The 20,697-nt window shown below is 49.5% G+C and overlaps 1 protein-coding gene across 2 annotated transcripts; it reads right to left on the bottom strand.

Annotated features, from left to right (window-relative positions):
- Positions 1-401: 401 nt before the first annotated feature.
- socs3b (suppressor of cytokine signaling 3b) lies at positions 402-20,031 on the bottom strand. 2 transcript variants are annotated; one of them, XM_085963772.1, is made up of 2 exons: positions 19,858-20,031; positions 402-1,256 (listed from the first exon to the last, which is right to left on the bottom strand). In XM_085963772.1, the coding sequence occupies exon 2, from the start codon at positions 1,167-1,169 to the stop codon at positions 552-554; it is 618 nt and encodes a 205-aa protein (XP_085819898.1). In that variant the 5' UTR covers positions 1,170-1,256; positions 19,858-20,031; the 3' UTR covers positions 402-551. The 2 variants fall into 2 exon arrangements, with proteins under 2 accessions (XP_085819898.1, XP_085819897.1); XM_085963771.1 differs by lacking the exon at positions 19,858-20,031 and adding an exon at positions 1,821-3,398.
- Between the last annotated feature and the right edge of the window lie 666 nt (positions 20,032-20,697).

Here is a 20,697-nt window from a genome sequence, read left to right as displayed (position 1 = left end):
CATGCTACATTAGTGTGTTTAAAATAGTCAGATAGTGGGGACTAGGGTAGGTAGCACTATCATAATGGATCCAGTTAATGTTTCTACCTGACATTGTGCGAGAAGTCATATAGACAGCATCTTTCCTTGTTGTAGTTCACTAAACAGTAACATCAACTGGCAGCTCTTAATTTAGTGGAGCTAAAACGACACTGGAGGCTGACTGAAAACAGATTTGTGCTTTTTTTTTTACATGGTAGATTCCTCCAAACACTGACAAAGTAAAGACAGGGAGAGATACCTACACTTGGAGCTCCATTTTGTCTTACATATGTTTGGAACTATATGTTTTAACACTATCTGGTTGAAAGGCATCACAAACAGCAGAGCACATATTTCAGAAACGAAGCATGCAATTGTGTTGTCATTAAAAATAGTGCATTTTATTATAAATTATTGAAATTTGTTATAAATAAAAAAAAGTGAGTGCAAATATTTCTGTTTCTTCAAGCTTAGATATCCAACCAAGAAGGCCAGGTGGTTTTTTGAGAGTTCATATGGCAATTTAAGGATTATATCTGGGCATCGTAATCCTGTAGGAACTGTTTGACAGGCAAAGGCAATTCTTGGACTTTGCCGGACACCTCCACATGTCCATTTACAGTTTTCCTGCAGAGGTGTTGCAGAGTTGAAACACTTGATGAAAGAGGTCTGGAGAGCACCAATGGGATCTTGTCACCCCCAGAGTAAATGAAATAGACCCTTTTCACATTCCCTGAGTCTGTAGACTTTGAAGGCATATAATGGTGGATCAGCTTTAACACACAGTCAAACTTAGGAACTGCCTGGGTGCTTTTAGGGTCCGTTTGCAGGAAAAACGAACAGTTTTCACACTGTATCCGCAGGTTCTTGGTACCCGATTCTGTTTTAACACTAAGCGTAAAGAAATGCCTATTGTCCGAGCTGTCCCTGATTAGAAAAGTTCCAACTGGTTCCGAGCTAAGGAGGACGTTGGCCTCTCCCCCGTTCATTGTACTCCAGTAGAAGCCACTCTCCTTGAGTTTCCGCACAGTGTTCACGATAAGGTTGTACTCGTTTTTGGACGAAAAGGTCTTCAGTCGGTAAGATAGTCTCTGGGCCGGTACATCGACAGGACGGCTCATCCCGTCAAACTTACTGTGTGTTACCATTGCAGATAAGTCCTGAAATTGGAAGTTCAGGGAGAATTCGAAAACTTCTGCTAAAACATAAGGGGCTGGTTGATCGGTTTCAATCACCTGTTTAAAAAAATATAAACATTCAATTAATAATCGATATACTGGATCGTGTTTGAATGCAATGTACAACTGGACCGTGCTACAGAAGGTGGGCCCACCCCCAACAGGACTACAGAGAGGATTTGTCTGTGGTTTAAACTAAAAGCATAAATGCTGGACACACTCAGTGGGATCTGTGGAGAAGAAATAAGTTAACGTTTCAGACTTGCACCCCTCATCAGAACCAAGGGTGAAAGTTGAAACGTCCCCTTGTCTTGTTCTTCCCAGATCCTGCCTTAACTCGCTGAGTGTTTCCAGCACTGCCTTCATTATTTAAGTCTCCAGTGCCTTATGTACTCGAATCATTTTTTTCCTTTGCATGAAACCTATATAACTGCACAAACACAATCTGGATCCATAAACCTTTACCCTAACTCCCCAGGTTTAGTAAACACTCCCAGTGAAATCTCCGGGTTCAAGGTCTCCAAACTTCTCCACAAGTGCCCCACTAGCCGGCCTTACTGCACTGGGGCATGGGGGGGAACAGTCCCACATCAAGCAAGACAGAAAATCCAGCCAGCTTACCTTCAACTGTAGCCTGTCTTTTATTGTTGGATGAGCGCACTATCCTGTTGTGAAATAAGCTGAGGACTGAAGTTCGGCAGTGGAGGGCAATTCTTTACAGTCTCCGGGCCAGTGTATGAATCACACAACCGCTTACGTACAGAGGCACTCGGTCTGCTTGGCTCCTTTCAAATCAATGCCCTGTTAAATGTATTTCAAGAAGTCGATAAAGTTTGTGTGTGTGGGTCGATCAGACGGCTGCCAGACTTCTCTATAACGGTGCTGATCAGAATCTCTCTGATACGTTCTAGCAGAGTTGGTCTGAGAGCTTGGCTTTATATCGTGCGCTGGGGCTCCTCCCCTCGCGTTCCTGGAAATGCATTAGTTCTGGTAACAACGTGATTCAAAAGAAAAAAATGGGCGAATTGCCAGAAAGGGGAAGTGTCTAAAGAGCACGCCCCTTTACGGGTATCGATTTCAAACCAGCTCGGGGGGCGAGTCAGATGCAGTGTTCTCATTCTTAGAAGGTGGAAGGAACTTTTGCTTTGCATTGCCCCCGCCATCAGCAGCTAACCTGGGCCAATTTCCACTGGCGCCTGCTGAGAAGCAATGATTCAGAAACGTGGCACATTGTCCTCGATTCATAATATACCAGGCAGCCCAGACCTGCCTTCCCTTCCTGTAAGGTCTTTGCCTCTTGCCAGTCAGTCCTCGCTGTGTTATCTCATTCTCCCTTTTCATTCATAGCGTGCGGTGCTTTTACCCATCTGACTGCTGCACTCTGTCTCTGCCTCAATCAATAGCTTCGCTCTTGCTTCTCATTCTTAAAGTCTGCACATTCTCTGCCTTCCCTTCCCTTCCCTCCCGGCCTGTTTGATTCATGCAATGGATCGGGCCGCTGCACCTCAACGCTCTGTCCCGGAATCGAAGAGCTTTCTGCTTGTGATTAAAAAAAAGTGGAATTTGCTCCGATTTGGGGAGCTGCAGCCTCAGCACTGAGCTGCAGGGGAGAAAGCCTCGGCATCTGCCCGGAATACATAAGAATCCAGAATTAGTGCCGCTGGAAAGAGTGCCTCTCAATTGGCTCAGCTCCCATTTCTATTTGGTGGGGGTTGGGATGAATATAACTCTATGTAAATTGCCAAAGGAGGCCGCTCCTCCCCCTCATTGCATTGCTGGAAACTGTCACAAAGATCTGGTGGCGCCATCGTTTGGAGCGGGGCCGAACTGCACCACTCCTCTGTTCAAAGTCCATCAAATTATCGCTACTTCTCGACTTTTTCAGATTCCCGTATCGTGCGCACCTTCGAGACCATTTCTGTTCGTTCAATTACAGATTTAAAAGAATGCTAACGAAACTACATTATCCCTCCTGCGTCTTCCGCCAAGTTAAACTCGTTACCAGGAAGACGACGTTTCATTGGGTTGCGGCAAGAAAATAAGTCAATAGTGTTTAAGGAGTCCTTGAAAATTTGAGACGGAACCAAAAAGTTCTCGGCTGCTTTCTTCCCGTATCCACTTCACTTAGGTGTGTGGTGAAAGTCTGCGTTTGGCTTCCAAGAAGGAACCAGGGGAGAGCTGTTGCAAAGCGGATTGCCTCCATCTGTAACTGGGAACAAGAGGAGTTTCCAAACTCCACTTTCGAAATCTGAACCTCGCTTCTGGGAATAGCAGACACCAAGCAATAATTGGAGATATGATTCATCCCCTAATCTCAGCACGCTGTGTGCGGAAGAAATACTACTTGTCAAAAGACAGCCAACTGGACCTCAAGTCACGGTTTCAGGTTATTCTGTTAGGGAAGCGATGTTTCCATTTTTACTCACTAAGCAAATTTTATTTAGCTCCCGTTTTTTACTTAAACAGAAACATACCAAGTTTCTGGCAGATCGCTTTTTATGAAGTCAAATGTGTGGTTCTTTATAGACTGAGTAAATGTCAAAGTTTCCACATTTGAAGTAAAATACTCAGGCTAATTAATGAATGTGCTTTTAAGTATTTTTACCATACCCTGGGACCCCAGTGCTGGAGGAGCCTCAGCCTTTGCCCTTGTCCAACAGGTATGAGGTTCTTGCTGCCTGTGTGGATGAGGGAAAAGACTGCAGGATGGATGAGCAAGCTGACCATGGCACCATGATACAGGGGGCCATTCAAGTGGGGGGAGTGAAAGGGAATGTAGTTGTGGTGGGGGACAGTATAGTCAGAGGGATAGATACTGGTCTCTGCAGCCACGACCGAGAGTTCCGAAGGTTGTGTTGCCTGCCCGGTGCCAGGGTTAAAGACATCTCCTCGCGGCTGGAGAAGAACTTGGAGTGGGAGGGGGAGGATCCAGTTGTCGTGGTCCATGTAGGAACCAACGACATAGGTAGAACTAGGAATGAGGTTCTGCTGAGGGAGCTTGAGGAGCTAGGATCCAAATTAAAAAGCAGAACCTCAAAGGTAATAATCTCTGGATTGTTACCTGAGCCACGTGCAAATTGGGATAGGAATAAATAGATTAGAGGTTTAAATGCGTTCCTCAAACAATGGTGTGGGAGGAAGGGGTTTCAGTTCATGGGACACTGGCACCAGTACTGGGGAAAGAGGGAGCGGTTCCATTAGGACAGGCTCCACTTAAACCGGCTGGGACCAGTGTCCTGGTGCACCAAATAACTAGGGCAGTAGACAGGGCATTCAACTAATGAAGGGGGGCGTGGGAGGATTCTGGAAAGAGTAAATTTTAAAAGCAGCAAGAGAAATGTCAAGGCTCTAGAGCAGAGTAGAGTTTTGGGTAAAAATAAGCAGAGTGGGTCAGGAAGGGGCAGAGAGATTAACAAAGGTAATAGGGCATCAGTGACTAAGGTGACATCAGGGAAAAATAGAAATAAGTCAAAGCTAAAGTCACTATATCTGAATGCACGAAGCATTCGCAACAAAATAGATGAATTAATCGCGCAGATGGAAATAGGTTTGATCTAATAGCCATAACGGAGACATGGTTGTAATGTGGCGAAGGTTGGGAATTAAATATTCCAGGATACTTAACTTTTAGAAGAGATAGGCAAAATGGAAAAGGAGGAGGGGTAGCCCTGATAATAAAGGATGGGATAAAGACAGTAGAGAGAAAGGATCTTAGCTCCGAAAATCCAGAAGTAGAATCAGTTTGGGTGGAGCTAAGAAACAGCAAGGGGCAGAAAACATTGGTGGGAGTTGTTTATAGGCCCCCAAACAGTAGTTGTAATGTAGGGCAGAGTATAAATCAGGAAATTAGAAGCGCATGTAACAAGGGTAATACAGTAATCATGGAGGACTTTAATCTACATACCAATCTGCAAACCAAATTTGCAGTAACAGTGTGGAGGATGAATTCATGGAATGTATGCAAGATAATTTTCTAGATCAGTATGTTGAGGAACCAAGTAGGGAACAGGCTATTTTAGATCTAGTATTGTGCAATGAGAAAGGGTTAATTAATAACCTAGTAGTAAAGGGGCCTTAGGTAAGAGTGACCATAATATAATAGAATTTTATATTGAGTTTGAAAGTGATTTAGTTAAATCTGAAACATAGAAACATAGAAGATAGGAGCAGGAGTAGGCCATTCGGCCCCTCGAGCCTGTTCCGCCATTTAATGAGATCATGGCTGATCATCTAAATTCAGTACCCTGTCCCTGCTTTCTCCCCATATCACTTGATCCCTTTAGCCTTAAGAAATATATCTAACTCCTTCTTGAATATATTTAACGAATTGGCCTCAACTGCCTTCTGTGGTAGAGAATTCCACAGGTTCACCACTCTCTGGGTGAAGAAATTCCTCCTCATCTCAGTCCTAAATGGCTTACACCTTATCCTTAGACTGTGACCCCTGGTTCTGGACTCCCCCGCCATCGGGAACATCCTTCCTGCATCTAGTCTGTCTAGTCCTGTTAGAATTTTATAAGTTTCAATGAGATCCCCTCTCATTCTTCTAAACTCCAGCGAGTACAAGCCCAATCAACCCAATCTCTCTTCATACATCATTCCTGCCATCCCAGGTATCAGTCTAGTGAAACCAGGGTCTTAAAACTAAACAAAGCAAACTACGTAGGTATGAGGGGCAAGTGGGCTAAGGTAGATTGGGAAACTACATTAAAAGGTATGATGGTAGACAAGCAATGGCTAGCATTTAAAGAATTGATACATCATTTACAACAAATATACATTCCTTTAAGGCACAAAAACCCCACAAGAAAAGTGGACCAACTGTGGCTATCAAGAGAAGTTAAAGTTAGTATTAGATGAAAGGAAGAGGCTTATAATGTTGCTAAAAAGAGTAGTAAGCCTGAGGATTGGGAGGATTTTAGAATTCAGCAAAGGAGGACCAAGAAATTGATAAAGGGAAAATAGAATGAGAGTAAACTAGCGAGAGACATAAAAACAGACTGTAAAAACTTCTATAGGTATGTAAAAAGGAAAAGATTAGCAAAACTAAATATGGGTCCCTTACAGGCTAAGACAGGAGAAATTATAATAGGGAATAAGGAAATGGCAGAGAAATTAAACAAATACTTTGTGTCTGTCTTCACGGAAGAAGACGCAAAAACTTCCTGGAAATAGTGGAGAACTAAGGGTCTAGTGAGAATGAGGAACTGAAAGAAATTAGTATTAGTAAAAAAAAATACTGGAGAAATTCATGGGACTGAAAGCCGATAAATCCCTTGGAGCTGATGGCCCACATCCTAGGGTTTTGAAAGAGGTGGCTGTAGAGATAGTGGATGCATTGGTTGTCATTTTCCAAAATTCCATAGATTCTAGAATGGTTCCCACGGATTGGAAGGTAGCAAATGTAACCCCACTATTTAAGAAAGGAGGGAGAGAGAAAACAGGGATTTACAGACCAGTTAGCCTGACATCTGTAGTAGGGAAAATGCTAAAATCTATTATTAAGGACGTGGTAACAGGGCACTTAGAAAATAATAATAAGATTGGACAGAGTCAACACGGATTTATGAAAGGGAAATCGTGTTTGACAATCTGTTGTAGAGTTTTTTGAGGTTGTAACTAGCAGAATAGATAAGGAGGAACCAGTGGATATGGTGTATTTGGATTTTCAGAAGGTATTCAATAAGGTGCCACACAAGAGGTTATTAAACAAAATTAGGGCTCATGGGCTTGGGGTAACATACTAGCATGGATTGAGGATTGGTTAACGGACAGAAAACAGAGAGTAGGAATAAACGGGTCATTTTTGGGTTGGCAGGCTGTAACTAGTTGGGTACCGCAAGGATCAGTGCTTGGGCCTCAGCTATTCACAATCTACATCAATGATTTGGATGAGGGGACCAAATATAATATATCCAAGTTTGCTGATGATACAAAGCTGGCTGGGAATGTAAGTTGTGAGGAGGATGCAAGGAGGCTTCAAGGGGATATAGACAAGCTAAGTGAGTGGGCAAGAACATGGCAAATGGAATATAATGTGGAGAAATGTGAAGTAATCCACTTTGGTAGGAAAAATAGAAAAACAGAGTATTTTTTAAATGGTGAGAGATTGGGAAATGTTGGTGTTCAGAGGGACCTGGGTGTCCTTGCACACGAATCACTGAAAGTTAACATGCAGGTACAGCAAGCAATTAGGAAAGCAAATGGTATCTTGGCCTTTATTACAAGAGGATTTGAGTATAAGAGTAAAGATGTCTAACTGCAATTATATAGGGACCTGGTGAGACCACATCTGGAATATTGTGTACAGTTTTGGTCTCCTTACCTAAGGAAGGATATACTTGCCATAGAGGGAGTGCAACGAAGGTTCACCAGACTGATTCCTGGGATGGGGGGATTGTCCTATGAGGACAGATTGAATAGACTAGGCCTATATTCTCTAGAGTTTAGAAGAATGAGAGGTGATCTCATTGAAACGTACAAAATTCTTACAGGGTTTGACAGGGTAGGTGCAGGGAGGATGTTTCTCCTGGCTGGGGAGTCTAGAACCAGGGGTCACAGTCTCAGAATAAGGGGTCGGCCATTTAGGACTGAGATGAGGAGAAATTTCTTCACTCAGAGGGTGGTGAATCTTTGGAATTCTCTACCCCAGAGGGCTGTGGAGGCTCAGTCGTTGAGTATATTCAAGACAGAGATCAATAGATTTTTGAATATTAAGGGAATCAAGGGATATGGGGATAGTGCAGGAAAGTGGAGATGAGGTAGAAGATCAACCATGATCTTATTGAATGGTGGAGCAGGCTCGAGGGGCCGAATGGACTACTCCTGCTCCTATTTCTTCTGTTGTTATGTACCATTTGACGTAATAAAACTCACTACACACTTGGTTTGAGTATAAAGCAAGGCTTTAATCAACTTGTTTCAGAACATGGAGGTCTAGTTGTATCCACTAGCTCCTTGTCTTTACAAAATGTCCCTGGAAAGCTGGGGCCAACGCCCGAGTATTTATACTCCTTGGACGTCGCCACCAGCTGGCCGTCCAGTGTTATTTCATAGGTAGTTTCTCGATGATGAGATTTATGACACCATTGTTTTGGGTATTGAAAAGTTTCACCGGTGATGCGCTATCAATTACTCATAAAAGACTGAGAGTTAAGAGAGTAACTAAAGGCTTTTATTAACAAAAGAATGAAGGTCTGCCTCGAGTGGTCGACCGGTCCAGAAATACAAAGGGCTGGGGAGCAGTCACCTTTATACTAGGACTTGTGGGAGGAGTCAGCCGAGGCATGTCCAGGCATGTACACAGTGGAATACAAACAGTGGTTTACCACAACCGGTGAATGATTAAAATGATTTATCTTTCCTAATTATGGCTCCAATGTCTTTTTAAATGACGCTTTCTAACTTTTGGGCGTAAGAATGTTGTATAATTAAAAAATCAGAACAACTTAAGCAAGGATGTGGCGTTTTGTTCATTTTCACACCACTTTCAAAGTCCGCTTCAACAGAGGAATAACATATACATGGTTGATCTCCTCTGCAATATTTGTACAATACCTAAACTCTTGATTAATGAGCAATGGATTGGGACCATCCAGTTTATTTCCATAAACATAGCTACTGTACATAAATACAACTAGTCAATTATTAAGCTTAGCACAATCATTTAATTGTGGAAGAGAGCGTATAGAATTCAGACCATATGTCATTTTGCTGCATTTAAAAAATGTTGAAAGTTTCAGAATGGAAGCCAATTAATCTGTGGCTTCTGACAGTTGTGATGACATCAAATTAATATCAATGTAGCAACGCCTGTGCAAGGATGGTGTAACTTCAGCCCAAAATTTGTCTAAATGCTTTATTATACCTACCGTTAGTATCTCAAATACTGAAACTCTATGGTGATTTTATTGTTAAATTAAAGTAAGTTGAAGCTTTATGGAATTAAAATGTTACCTAAGTAAAATTTCAAGATTGGTTGTCATTCCTAAAAGGATTTAACAAATTAATATCAACTTTATCTTTTAGGCCCTATTAACACATACCTGATTCAGATTATATACACAGTAAGAACATTCTTGTGTAGAAATCCTAACTGCAGTATGCTTATGGTTCAAACAAGTGCTCCATAGGTAAAGGATGATGATTTAAAATTAACTTTTCCGCACACATATATAATTTTTCATATATTCAACAGTGTCTTTGCAAATATAACTTCCAGGATATAATTTTAGTCACAGTGGATGTGGGATGAAAATGACAAAGATTCCAAACACGGACCCTTGCCTGCCCCCTCATCTACATGCTGGCCTTCAGTGATATCACGACCATCACGGGATCACTTTCTGTATGCTGATGACATCCGAATCTGCTTCTCTACCAGTCTCCTCGCCACCTCGACAGCCTCTGGGCTGACATACAACCTATCTGACATTAAATCATGGAGGCACCAGAATTGTTTCCAGCTGAACATTGGGAAGAGCGAACCCATCATTTTTGGTCCCTGTCAAAAACTCTGGACTCTGGACTCTTGCCACCGGCTGATTGTTCAGGCTGTATGTAGCCTCAATGTTCATTTCTACCCAGAGCTGAGATTCAAACCCCTTATCCTATCCATCACAAAGACCACTTTCATCTTCACAATATTGTCTGCCTCCAACCTTTACGTTAAACCCAAATGCCACTGAAACCATATCCATGCCCTTGTCACCTGTAGATAAAATGAGTTAGAAATGGGTCCTTATTGTGCTCATTTTCCAGGACGCCCGAAATATGTCCACCTCCGTATGAGATGATAGACATTCCTGTCAGGGATGCGGCCTAGCAAGTGTTCAACACCAAAAAGGTAAGTTTTTGTTTTTTACAGCTTGAGTTGAAACCAGCTGAAGCAGGAGGAGTGCTTACAGCTCACCATACTCCTGAGGGCCATTGCCAGCTCACTGTAATCCTGAGGGCCATTGCCAGCTCACAGTACTCCTGAGGGCCATTGCCAGCTCACAGTACTCCTGAGGGCCATTGCCAGCTCACCGTACTCCTCAGGGCCATTGCCAGCTCACCGTACTCCTGAGGGCCATTGCCAGCTCACCGTACTCCTGAGGGCCATTGCCAGCTCACTGTACTCCAGAGGGCCATTGCCAGCTCACCGTACTCCTGAGGGCCATTGCCAGCTCACCGTACTCCTGAGGGCCATTGCCACATTGCCAGCCCACAGTACTCCTGAGGGCCATTGCCAGCTCACCATACTCCTGAGGGCCATTGCCAGCTCACTGTACTCCTGAGGGCCATTGACAGCTCACCGTACTCCTGAGGGTCGTTGCCAGCTCACCATACTCCTGAGGGCCATTGCCAGCTCACAGTACTCCTGAGGGCCATTGCCAGCCCACAGTACTCCTGAGGGCCATTGCCAGCTCACCATACTCCTGAGGGCCATTGCCAGCTCACTGTACTCCTGAGGGCCATTGACAGCTTGCCATACTCCTGAGGGCCATTGCCAGCCCACAGTACTCCTGAGGGCCATTGCCAGCTCACTGTACTCCTGAGGGCCATTGCCAGCTCACCGTACTCCTGAGGGCCATTGCCAGCCCACAGTACTCCTGAGGGCCATTGCCAGCCCACAGTACTCCTGAGGGCCATTGCCAACTCACCGTACTCCTGAGGGCCATTGCCAGCCCACAGTACTCCTGAGGGCCATTGCCAGCTCACTGTAATCCTGAGGGCCATTGCCAGCTCACAGTACTCCTGAGGGCCATTGCCAGCTCACCGTACTCCTGAGGGCCATTGCCAGCTCACCGTACTCCTGAGGGCCATTGCCAGCTCACCGTACTCCTGAGGGCCATTGCCAGCTCACCGTACTCCTGAGGGCCATTGCCAGCTCACTGTACTCCAGAGGGCCATTGCCAGCTCACCGTACTCCTGAGGGCCATTGCCAGCTCACCGTACTCCTGAGGGCCATTGCCAGCCCACAGTACTCCTGAGGGCCATTGCCAGCCCACAGTACTCCTGAGGGCCATTGCCAGCTCACCATACTCCTGAGGGCCATTGCCAGCTCACCATACTCCTGAGGGCCATTGACAGCTCACCGTACTCCTGAGGGCCATTGCCAGCCCACAGTACTCCCGAGGGCCATTGCCAGCTCACCGTACTCCTGAGGGCCATTGCCAGCTCACTGTACTCCTGAGGGCCATTGCCAGCCCACAGTACTCCTGAGGGCCATTGCCAGCTCACCGTACTCCTGAGGGCCATTGCCAGCCCACAGTACTCCTGAGGGCCATTGCCAGCCCACAGTACTCCTGAGGGCCATTGCCAGCTCACCGTACTCCTGAGGGCCATTGCCAGCTCACAGTACTCCTGAGGGCCATTGCCAGCCCACAGTACTCCTGAGGGCCATTGCCAGCCCACAGTACTCCTGAGGGCCATTGCCAGCTCACCGTACTCCTGAGGGCCATTGCCAGCTCACTGTACTCCTGAGGGCCATTGACAGCTCGCCGTACTCCTGAGGGCCATTGCCAGCCCACAGTACTCCTGAGGGCCATTGCCAGCTCACTGTACTCCTGAGGGCCATTGCCAGCCCACAGTACTCCTGAGGGCCATTGCCAGCTCACTGTACTCCTGAGGGCCATTGCCAGCTCACCGTACACTTGAGGGCCATTGCCAGCCCACAGTACTCCTGAGGGCCATTGCCAGCCCACAGTACTGCTGAGGGCCATTGCCAGCTCACCGTACTCCTGAGGGCCATTGCCAGCTCACTGTACTCCTGAGGGCCATTGCCAGCCCGCAGTACTCCTGAGGGCCATTGCCAGCCCACAGTACTCCTGAGGGCCATTGCCAGCTCACCGTACTCCTGAGGGCCATTGCCAGCCCACAGTGCTCCTGAGGGCCATTGCCAGCCCACAGTACTCCTGAGGGCCATTGCCAGCTCACCGTACTCCTGAGGGCCATTGCCAGCTCACAGTACTCCTGAGGGCCATTGCCAGCCCACAGTACTCCTGAGGGCCATTGCCAGCCCACAGTACTCCTGAGGGCCATTGCCAGCTCACCGTACTCCTGAGGGCCATTGCCAGCTCACTGTACTCCTGAGGGCCATTGCCAGCTCACCGTACTCCTGAGGGCCATTGCCAGCTCACCGTACTCCTGAGGGCCATTGCCAGCTCACCGTACTCCTGAGGGCCATTGCCAGCTCACCGTACTCCTGAGGGCCATTGCCAGCTCACCGTACTCCTGAGGGCCATTGACAGCTCACAGTACTCCCGAGGGCCATTGCCAGCTCACCGTACTCCTGAGGGCCATTGCCAGCTCACCATACTCCTGAGGGCCATTGCCAGCTCACCGTACTCCTGAGGGCCATTGCCAGCTCACCGTACTCCTGAGGGCCATTGCCAGCTCACCGTACTCCTGAGGGCCATTGCCAGCTCACCGTACTCCTGAGGGCCATTGCCAGCCCACAGTACTCCTGAGGGCCATTGCCAGCTCACCGTACTCCTGAGGGCCATTGCCAGCCCACCTTACTCCTGAGGGCCATTGCCAGCTCACCGTACTCCTGAGGGCCATTGCCAGCTCACCGTACTCCTGAGGGCCATTGCCAGCTCACCGTACTCCTGAGGGCCATTGCCAGCCCACAGTACTCCTGAGGGCCATTGCCAGCCCACAGTACTCCTGAGGGCCATTGCCAGCTCACCATACTCCTGAGGGCCATTGCCAGCTCACCGTACTCCTGAGGGCCATTGACAGCTCACCGTACTCCTGAGGGCCATTGCCAGCCCACAGTACTCCTGAGGGCCATTGCCAGCTCACCGTACTCCTGAGGGCCATTGCCAGCTCACTGTACTCCTGAGGGCCATTGCCAGCCCACAGTACTCCTGAGGGCCATTGCCAGCCCACAGTACTCCTGAGGGCCATTGCCAGCTCACCGTACTCCTGAGGGCCATTGCCAGCCCACAGTACTCCTGAGGGCCATTGCCAGCCCACAGTACTCCTGAGGGCCATTGCCAGCTCACCGTACTCCTGAGGGCCATTGCCAGCTCACAGTACTCTTGAGGGCCATTGCCAGCCCACAGTACTCCTGAGGGCCATTGCCAGCCCACAGTACTCCTGAGGGCCATTGCCAGCTCACCGTACTCCTGAGGGCCATTGCCAGCTCACTGTACTCCTGAGGGCCATTGCCAGCTCACCGTACTCCTGAGGGCCATTGCCAGCTCACCGTACTCCTGAGGGCCATTGCCAGCTAACCGTACTCCTGAGGGCCATTGCCAGCTCACTGTACTCCTGAGGGCCATTTCCAGCTCACCGTACTCCTGAGGGCCATTGACAGCTCACAGTACTCCTGAGGGCCATTGCCAGCTCACCGTACTCCTGAGGGCCATTGCCAGCTCACCGTACTCCTGAGGGCCATTGCCAGCTCACCGTACTCCTGAGGGCCATTGCCAGCTCACCGTACTCCTGAGGGCCATTGCCAGCTCACCGTACTCCTGAGGGCCATTGCCAGCTCACCGTACTCCTGAGGGCCATTGCCAGCTCACCGTACTCCTGAGGGCCATTGCCAGCCTACAGTACTCCTAAGGGCCATTGCGAGCCCACAGTACTCCTGAGGGCCATTGCCATCTCACCGTACTCCTGGGGGCCATTGGCAGCTCACCGTACTCCTGAGGGCCATTGCCAGCTCACAGTACTCCTGAGGGCCATTGCCAGCTCACCGTACTCCTGAGGGCCATTGTCAGCTCACCATACTCCTGAGGGCCATTGCCAGCTCACCGTACTCCTGAGGGCCATTGCCAGCTCACCGTACTCCTGAGGGCCATTGCCAGCTCACCGTACTCCTGAGGGCCATTGCCAGCTCACCGTGCTCCTGAGGGCCATTGCCAGCTCACCGTACTCCTGAGGGCCATTGCCAGCCCACCGTACTCCTGAGGGCCATTGCCAGCTCACCGTACTCCTGAGGGCCATTGCCAGCTCACCATACTCCTGAGGTCCATTGCCAGCCCACCTTACTCCTGAGGGCCATTGCCAGCTCACCGTACTCCTGAGGGCCATTGCCAGCTCACCGTACTCCTGAGGGCCATTGCCAGCTCACCGTGCTCCTGAGGGCCATTGCCAGCTCACCGTACTCCTGAGGGCCATTGCCAGCCCACCGTACTCCTGAGGGCCATTGCCAGCTCACCGTACTCCTGAGGGCCATTGCCAGCTCACCATACTCCTGAGGTCCATTGCCAGCCCACCTTACTCCTGAGGGCCATTGCCAGCTCACCGTACTCCTGAGGGCCATTGCCAGCTCACCGTACTCCTGAGGGCCATTGCCAGCTCACCGTACTCCTGAGGGCCATTGCCAGCTCACCGTACTCCTGAGGGCCATTGCCAGCCTACAGTACTCCTGAGGGCCATTGCGAGCCCACAGTACTCCTGAGGGCCATTGCCATCTCACCGTACTCCTGGGGGCCATTGGCAGCTCACCGTACTCCTGAGGGCCATTGCCAGCTCACAGTACTCCTGAGGGCCATTGCCAGCTCACCGTACTCCTGAGGGCCATTGTCAGCTCACCATACTCCTGAGGGCCATTGCCAGCTCACCGTACTCCTGAGGGCCATTGCCAGCTCACCGTACTCCTGAGGGCCATTGCCAGCTCACCGTACTCCTGAGGGCCATTGCCAGATCACCGTGCTCCTGAGGGCCATTGCCAGCTCACCGTACTCCTGAGGGCCATTGCCAGCCCACCGTACTCCTGAGGGCCATTGGCAGCTCACCGTACTCCTGAGGGCCATTGCCAGCTCACCATACTCCTGAGGTCCATTGCCAGCCCACCTTACTCCTGAGGGCCATTGCCAGCTCACTGTACTCCTGAGGTCCATTGCCAGCTCACCGTACTCCTGAGGGCCATTGCCAGCTCACCGTACTCCTGAGGGCCATTGCCAGCTCACCGTACTCCTGAGGGCCATTGCCAGCTCACAGTACTCCTGAGGGCCATTGCCAGCTCACAGTACTCCTGAGGGCCATGTCAGCTCACCGTACTCCTGAAGACCATTGCCAGCTCACAGTACTCCTGAGGGCCATTGCCAGCTCACAGTACTCCTGAGGGCCATTGCCAGCCCACAGTACTCCTGAGGGCCATTGCCAGCTCACCGTACTCCTGAGGGCCATTACCAGCCCACAGTACTCCTGAGGGCCATTGCCAGCTCACATGACTCCTGAGGGCCATTGCCAGCTCACAGTACTCCTGAGGGCCATTGCCAGCTCACGGTACTCCTGAGGGCCATTGCCAGCTCACAGTACTCCTGAGGGCCATTGCCAGCCCACAGTACTCCTGAGAGCCATTGGCAGCTCACAATACTCCTGAGGGCCATTGCCAGCCCACAGTACTCCTGAGGGCCATTGCCAGCTCACAGTACTCCTGAGGGCCATTGCCAGCCCACAGTACTCCTGAGGGCCATTGGCAGCTCACAATACTCCTGAGGGCCATTGCCAGCCCACAGTACTCCTGAGGGCCATTGCCAGCTCACAGTACTCCTGAGGGCCATTGCCAGCTCACAGTACTCCTGAGGGCCATTGCCAGCCCACGATCCACCCCCTGCCATTGTCCTCCCCCCCCCCCCCTTCCCCATTGGGACTTACCTGAGGGCCACTTCTGGTGAGGCAGGTGGCCTGAAGCTGATCCCTTGGAACTAGTGAGCTCCCTCTGGAGGTACGACAGGCACCAGCAGCTCGTCCAAAATACTGAAATAAGGCCTGATGCCCAATTTAGGGTGAGCCAAAAAGGGCCCATAACCAACTTTTACCCCAATTTTTCCAAAGGGCTCTTTGCGGCCTCTCAACCGCCAGCCTTCATAAACTCCACCGCTGGCATCCTGTCCTATATATAGCCTTCCAGGCTCATCACACCCAACCTTGCTGACCTACACTGGGTCCCTGTCCTGCAATGCATTGAATTTAAAATCTTTGTCCTTACCTACAAATCACTCCACAGCCTTGCTCCACCCTACCTCTACATCCTTCTCTCGCCTTACATTTTGTTTCACCATTGATAATAAAGTCTTTCGTAATCTGATCCCAAATCTCTGGAACTGGCTCCCTAATTCCTCTACTTCTCTACCTCGCTCCCCACCTTTAAAAGCCTTCTCAAAACTTTTAGCTTCAACCAAGCTTTCCGTCACCTCTCCTACCTCCCACAAAGACTCAGTGTGTTCTCATTTTCCTCTGTCATGCACTTTGGAACACTTATCCATATTAAAGGTTATATATAAATGCAAATTGATGTTTGGATATCTGCACAATTCCCCAACTAAAAGGATGGGGAGGAGAGTTGCTATCAGCTCACTGTCTGTACTTCTCTGTAGTCTCTACTAGGAGAACTGTGGGAGGAATCTGAGATACTCAGTTGACAGTTTTTCTTATTTCCGAGTGGGAAAGTGTCTGACTTCTGTTTTGTGCCTTCCATGGTAATCAAGTCGGGATTGGGAACTTTTCATGTGAATAACTGGGCTCACAAGGCTACATTCTATCTACTCCATGGCACAGGGTGCTGATAAACCAACTCTTTACGCTCACAAGCCATTAGTTTTTAACAAGTATTTCAGAACATAAACTAGTTCCCAGAGGTGAAAGTACTAGCTGCGCCCCTAGCCAAGCTGTTCCAGTACAGCTACAACACTGGCATCTACCCGGCAATGTGGAAAATTGCCCAAGTATGTCCTATCTACAAAAAGCAGGACAAATCCGACCCAGCCAATTACCGTCCCATCAGTCTACTCTCAATCATCAGCAAAGTGATGGAAGGTGTCATCGACAGTGCTATCAAGCGGCACTTACTCAGCAATAACCTGCTAACTGATGCCCAGTTTGGGTTCTGCCAGGGCCACTCAGCTCCTGGCCTCATTACAGCCTTGGTCCAAACATGGACAAAAGAGCTGAACTCAAGAGGTGAGGTGAGAGTGACTGCCCTTGACATCAAGGCAGCATTTGATCGAGTGTGGCATCAAGGAGCCCTAGCAAAACTGAAGTCAATGGGAATCAAGGGGAAAACTCTCCATTGGTTGGAATCATACCTAGCACAAAGGAAGTTGGCTGTGATTGTTGGAGGTCATTCATCTCAATCACATGACATCACTGCAGGAGTTCCTCAGGGCAGTGTCCTAGGCCCAACCATCTTCAGCTGTTTCATCAATGACCTTCCCTCCATCATAAGGTCAGAAGTGGGGATGTTCGCTGATGATTGCACACTGTTCAGCACCATTCGAGACTCGTCAGATACTGACGCAGTCCGTGTCCATATGCAGCATGACCTGGACAACATTCAGACTTGGGCTGACAAGTGGCAAGTAACATTCGCACCACACAAGTGCCAGACAATGACCATCTCCAACAAGCGAGACTCTAACCATCTCCCCTTGACATTCAATGGCATTACCATCGCTGAATCCCCCACTATCAACATCCTGGGGGTTACCATTGATCAGAAACTGAACTGAACCAGCCATATAAATACTGTGGCTACAAGAGCAGGCCAGAGGCTGGGAATTCTGCGGCGGGTGTCTCACCTCCTGACTCCCCAAAGCCTTTCCACCATCTACAAGGCACAAGTCAGGAGTGTGATGGAATACTCTCCACTTGCCTGGATGAGTGCAGCTCCAACAACACTCAAGAAGCTCGACACCATTCAGGATAAAGCAGCCCGCTTGATTGGCACTCCATCCACCACCTTCAACATTCACTCCCTCCACCACCGGCGCACTGTGGCTGCAGTGTGTACCATCTACAAGATGCACTGCAGCAACTCGCCAAAGCTCCTTCAACAGCACCTTCCAAACCCGCGACCTCTACCACTTAGAAGGACAAGGGCAGCAGACGCATGGGAACATCACCACCTACAAGTTCCCCTCCAAGCCACACACCATCCTGACTTGGACCTGTATCGCCGTTCCTTCACTGTCGCTGGGCCAAAATCCTGGAACTCCCTTCCTAACAGCATTGTGGGTGTACCTACACCATATGGACTGCAGCGGTTCAAGAAGGCGGCTCACCACCATCTTCTCAAGGGCAATTAGGGATGGGCACTAAATGCAGGCCTAGCAGGCGACGCCCACATCCCATCAATTAATTTTTAAAAAAGTCATTGTGCAACTTGTCACTCTTCATGCTAGAAATATAGGAAAATATACAAAATTGGACAATTTCTCATAACAGGTAGATGTTTTCTAAAATATCTGCTTGCTCTCCCAGGAGTGGGATAATGGACCATTCCAGAAGTCTTTGTTTAGCAGCATGTGCCAGGGAGCTGCTAGATGATCCAATATTCAGACAACATCCTGTGCTACCTATGAACTGTACAGTAGAGATGAACATCAAATCAAAAGTGACATTCAGTGTGATCTGATTGCAGTCTCTTTGCATACAGAACATTTCCATTCTATTCAAATTCAGGGAGGGATCTCTTGGATACCCACTGGAAACAAAGCAACACATGTAACCTATACAAGCAGATGCAAACTGGTCCCCCCTCCCCGAAAGGGTGCAGGATTCTTCGGGACTCTCATAGAAAAAGAGAGGCACTGATAACACAGTGCTATGGAACCATTCATGGGGTACACAGGAAATCTCCTGACTTCCCATATGGCCACTCCACCTCTGTATACAAGGGTCATGAGTGGTTACACTAGTTCATACCGTCTGGTATTGTGGTCGCTTGGGTTGTGTATAACTGTTTTCATTGAAGTGATGTAAAGTCCCATATGACTATGCGAATTCTGGCGTTTAGGAAGAGGTCTGGCTGGAGAACAATAATATGTTGCTCATTATTGCAAATGAAATCTGTAGAGCAAGATAGAATGAGTTAGCTCAACTGATTTAAAAAATAAGCCTCAATAAACATTCTATCTTAAAAGACCATTCATTCGGGTAGAAAGTGCGATGTAGGAGTTCTCAGTACATAGGTTTATTCTGGGAGGACAGGTGCATCACTTACAGATAGCCACTAAAACAACAGTATTTGAGTTGTGTGTTGCCTTGCCAATTGTTTGTCTGATTACAGGTAGACTGGATTTTATAGTGCACCAGGTTATTGTAATACAAAAGGCATGGTGTTTATCTGTGGTACAAAGGACCTGTTTTAACTTGCACAGAAGGAGTGGCACATTGACTGCAATATAGATCCACATTATATATAAATATATATATCTATATATATAAATCGGTACTTCTGTCATTCTGTCTTTCTGTCTATCTGTCTGTCATCGCGTGTGCGTTGCGGGTATGCACTCGAAAGTTACAGGGCGTACCTACGCGCGCGTTACCTCCAAAGAAAGCTTACGCTTCCGAGACGGTTTTAAGCGTATTTACGTTTCGGCCGGGCTAAAATTGCGCCCGTGGTATCCCAAAAACCTTCAACATTCCGCTCATTAGCATCTCATTATCCGCTCATTAGCGACAGAGTGACCTCGAGCTCGACCAATCGTACGCCGGGTTGCTGGCGTGTGCCGCCGGGCCAATCGGTGCGCGTGTGGCCGGGCTTTATCGTTCTGAACCGAGGTGAGTCGCCGCCATCTTGATTCCAAACTTTTCCTTTCTTTTTCCCGCTTTCTGCGTCTTAAAAAAAAACGTTGCTTTTAAAACACATATTGTTTTTTAAAAGAATGATTTAGAAAGTAATTAACTTATCCAATCTCATTAATTTTCCTACCTTTCCCCGTTTTTCCAGGTAGGCCTAGAAGCCTCGGCTTCTCCTCCGCACCCACGCCCGAGCTGGGCACCTCCCGGCCCCACTCGAAGGCTGGAGGGCCGAACCTCAGCCCAGCGCCGCTAGGGTGCGCGCGCAGCAGGAGCTGAGACGTCTCTCTCTGCCGGGGCTTGCTGAGCGTCCAGCGTTACCCTGGCAACGGGCGCAATCGGCGGTCTTCACCTCGGGGGGAGGGGGGGCGGCCGCGACCCTCGGGGGGGGGGGGGGGGCCGCGCGCGCAGCAGGAGCAGCTGAGACGCGGCGTCTCTCTCTCTGGCTTGGTCAGCGTCACGGTTGCCCTGGCAACCGGACCCGCCGGCCGAGAGAGAGACGCCGCGTCTCAGCTCCTGCTGCGCGCGCAATCGGCGGTCTTCACCTCCGGGGGGGGGGGGGGGGCGCGCGACCCTCGGGGGGTCGCGACCCTCGGGGCCGCGACCCTCGGGGGGGCGCCCGCCGCCCTCCCTCCCCTCCCTCCCCTCCATCCCCCCCTCCCCTCCCCCGCCCTTCCCCCCCGCCCTCCCTTCCCCCCCTCCCTCCCTTCCTCCCCTCCCTCCCCCTCCTCCCTTCCCCTCCCCTGCCCTCCCCTCCCCCCGCCCTCCCTTCCCCGCCCTCCCCCTCCCTCCCTTCCCCGCCCTCCCCCTCCCCTCCCCCCCGCCCTCCCTTCCCCTCCCCCTCCCCTCCCTCTCTTCCCCCCACCCCTCCCCTCCCTCTCTTCCCCCCAGTCGCTCTCTCTCTTCCCCCCAGTCGCTCTCTCTCTTCCCCCCAGTCGCTCTCTCTCTCTCTCTTCCAACAACAACATGCCCT

The sequence above is a fragment of the Somniosus microcephalus genome, chromosome 21 (genome assembly GCF_052327205.1).
Source record: "Somniosus microcephalus isolate GS21.2 chromosome 21, FLI_Smic_1.0, whole genome shotgun sequence".
In the NCBI taxonomy this organism is placed as follows: Eukaryota; Metazoa; Chordata; class Chondrichthyes; order Squaliformes; family Somniosidae; genus Somniosus; species Somniosus microcephalus.
Note: the sequence above shows the minus strand (reverse complement) of the source record. Positions and strands in the feature narration are given on the sequence as shown.

Bases quoted from the DNA above. Each gene is read 5' to 3' on its own strand.
- socs3b (XM_085963772.1), bottom strand. From the start codon at position 1,169: ATGGTAACACACAGTAAGTTTGACGGGATGAGCCGTCCTGTCGATGTA.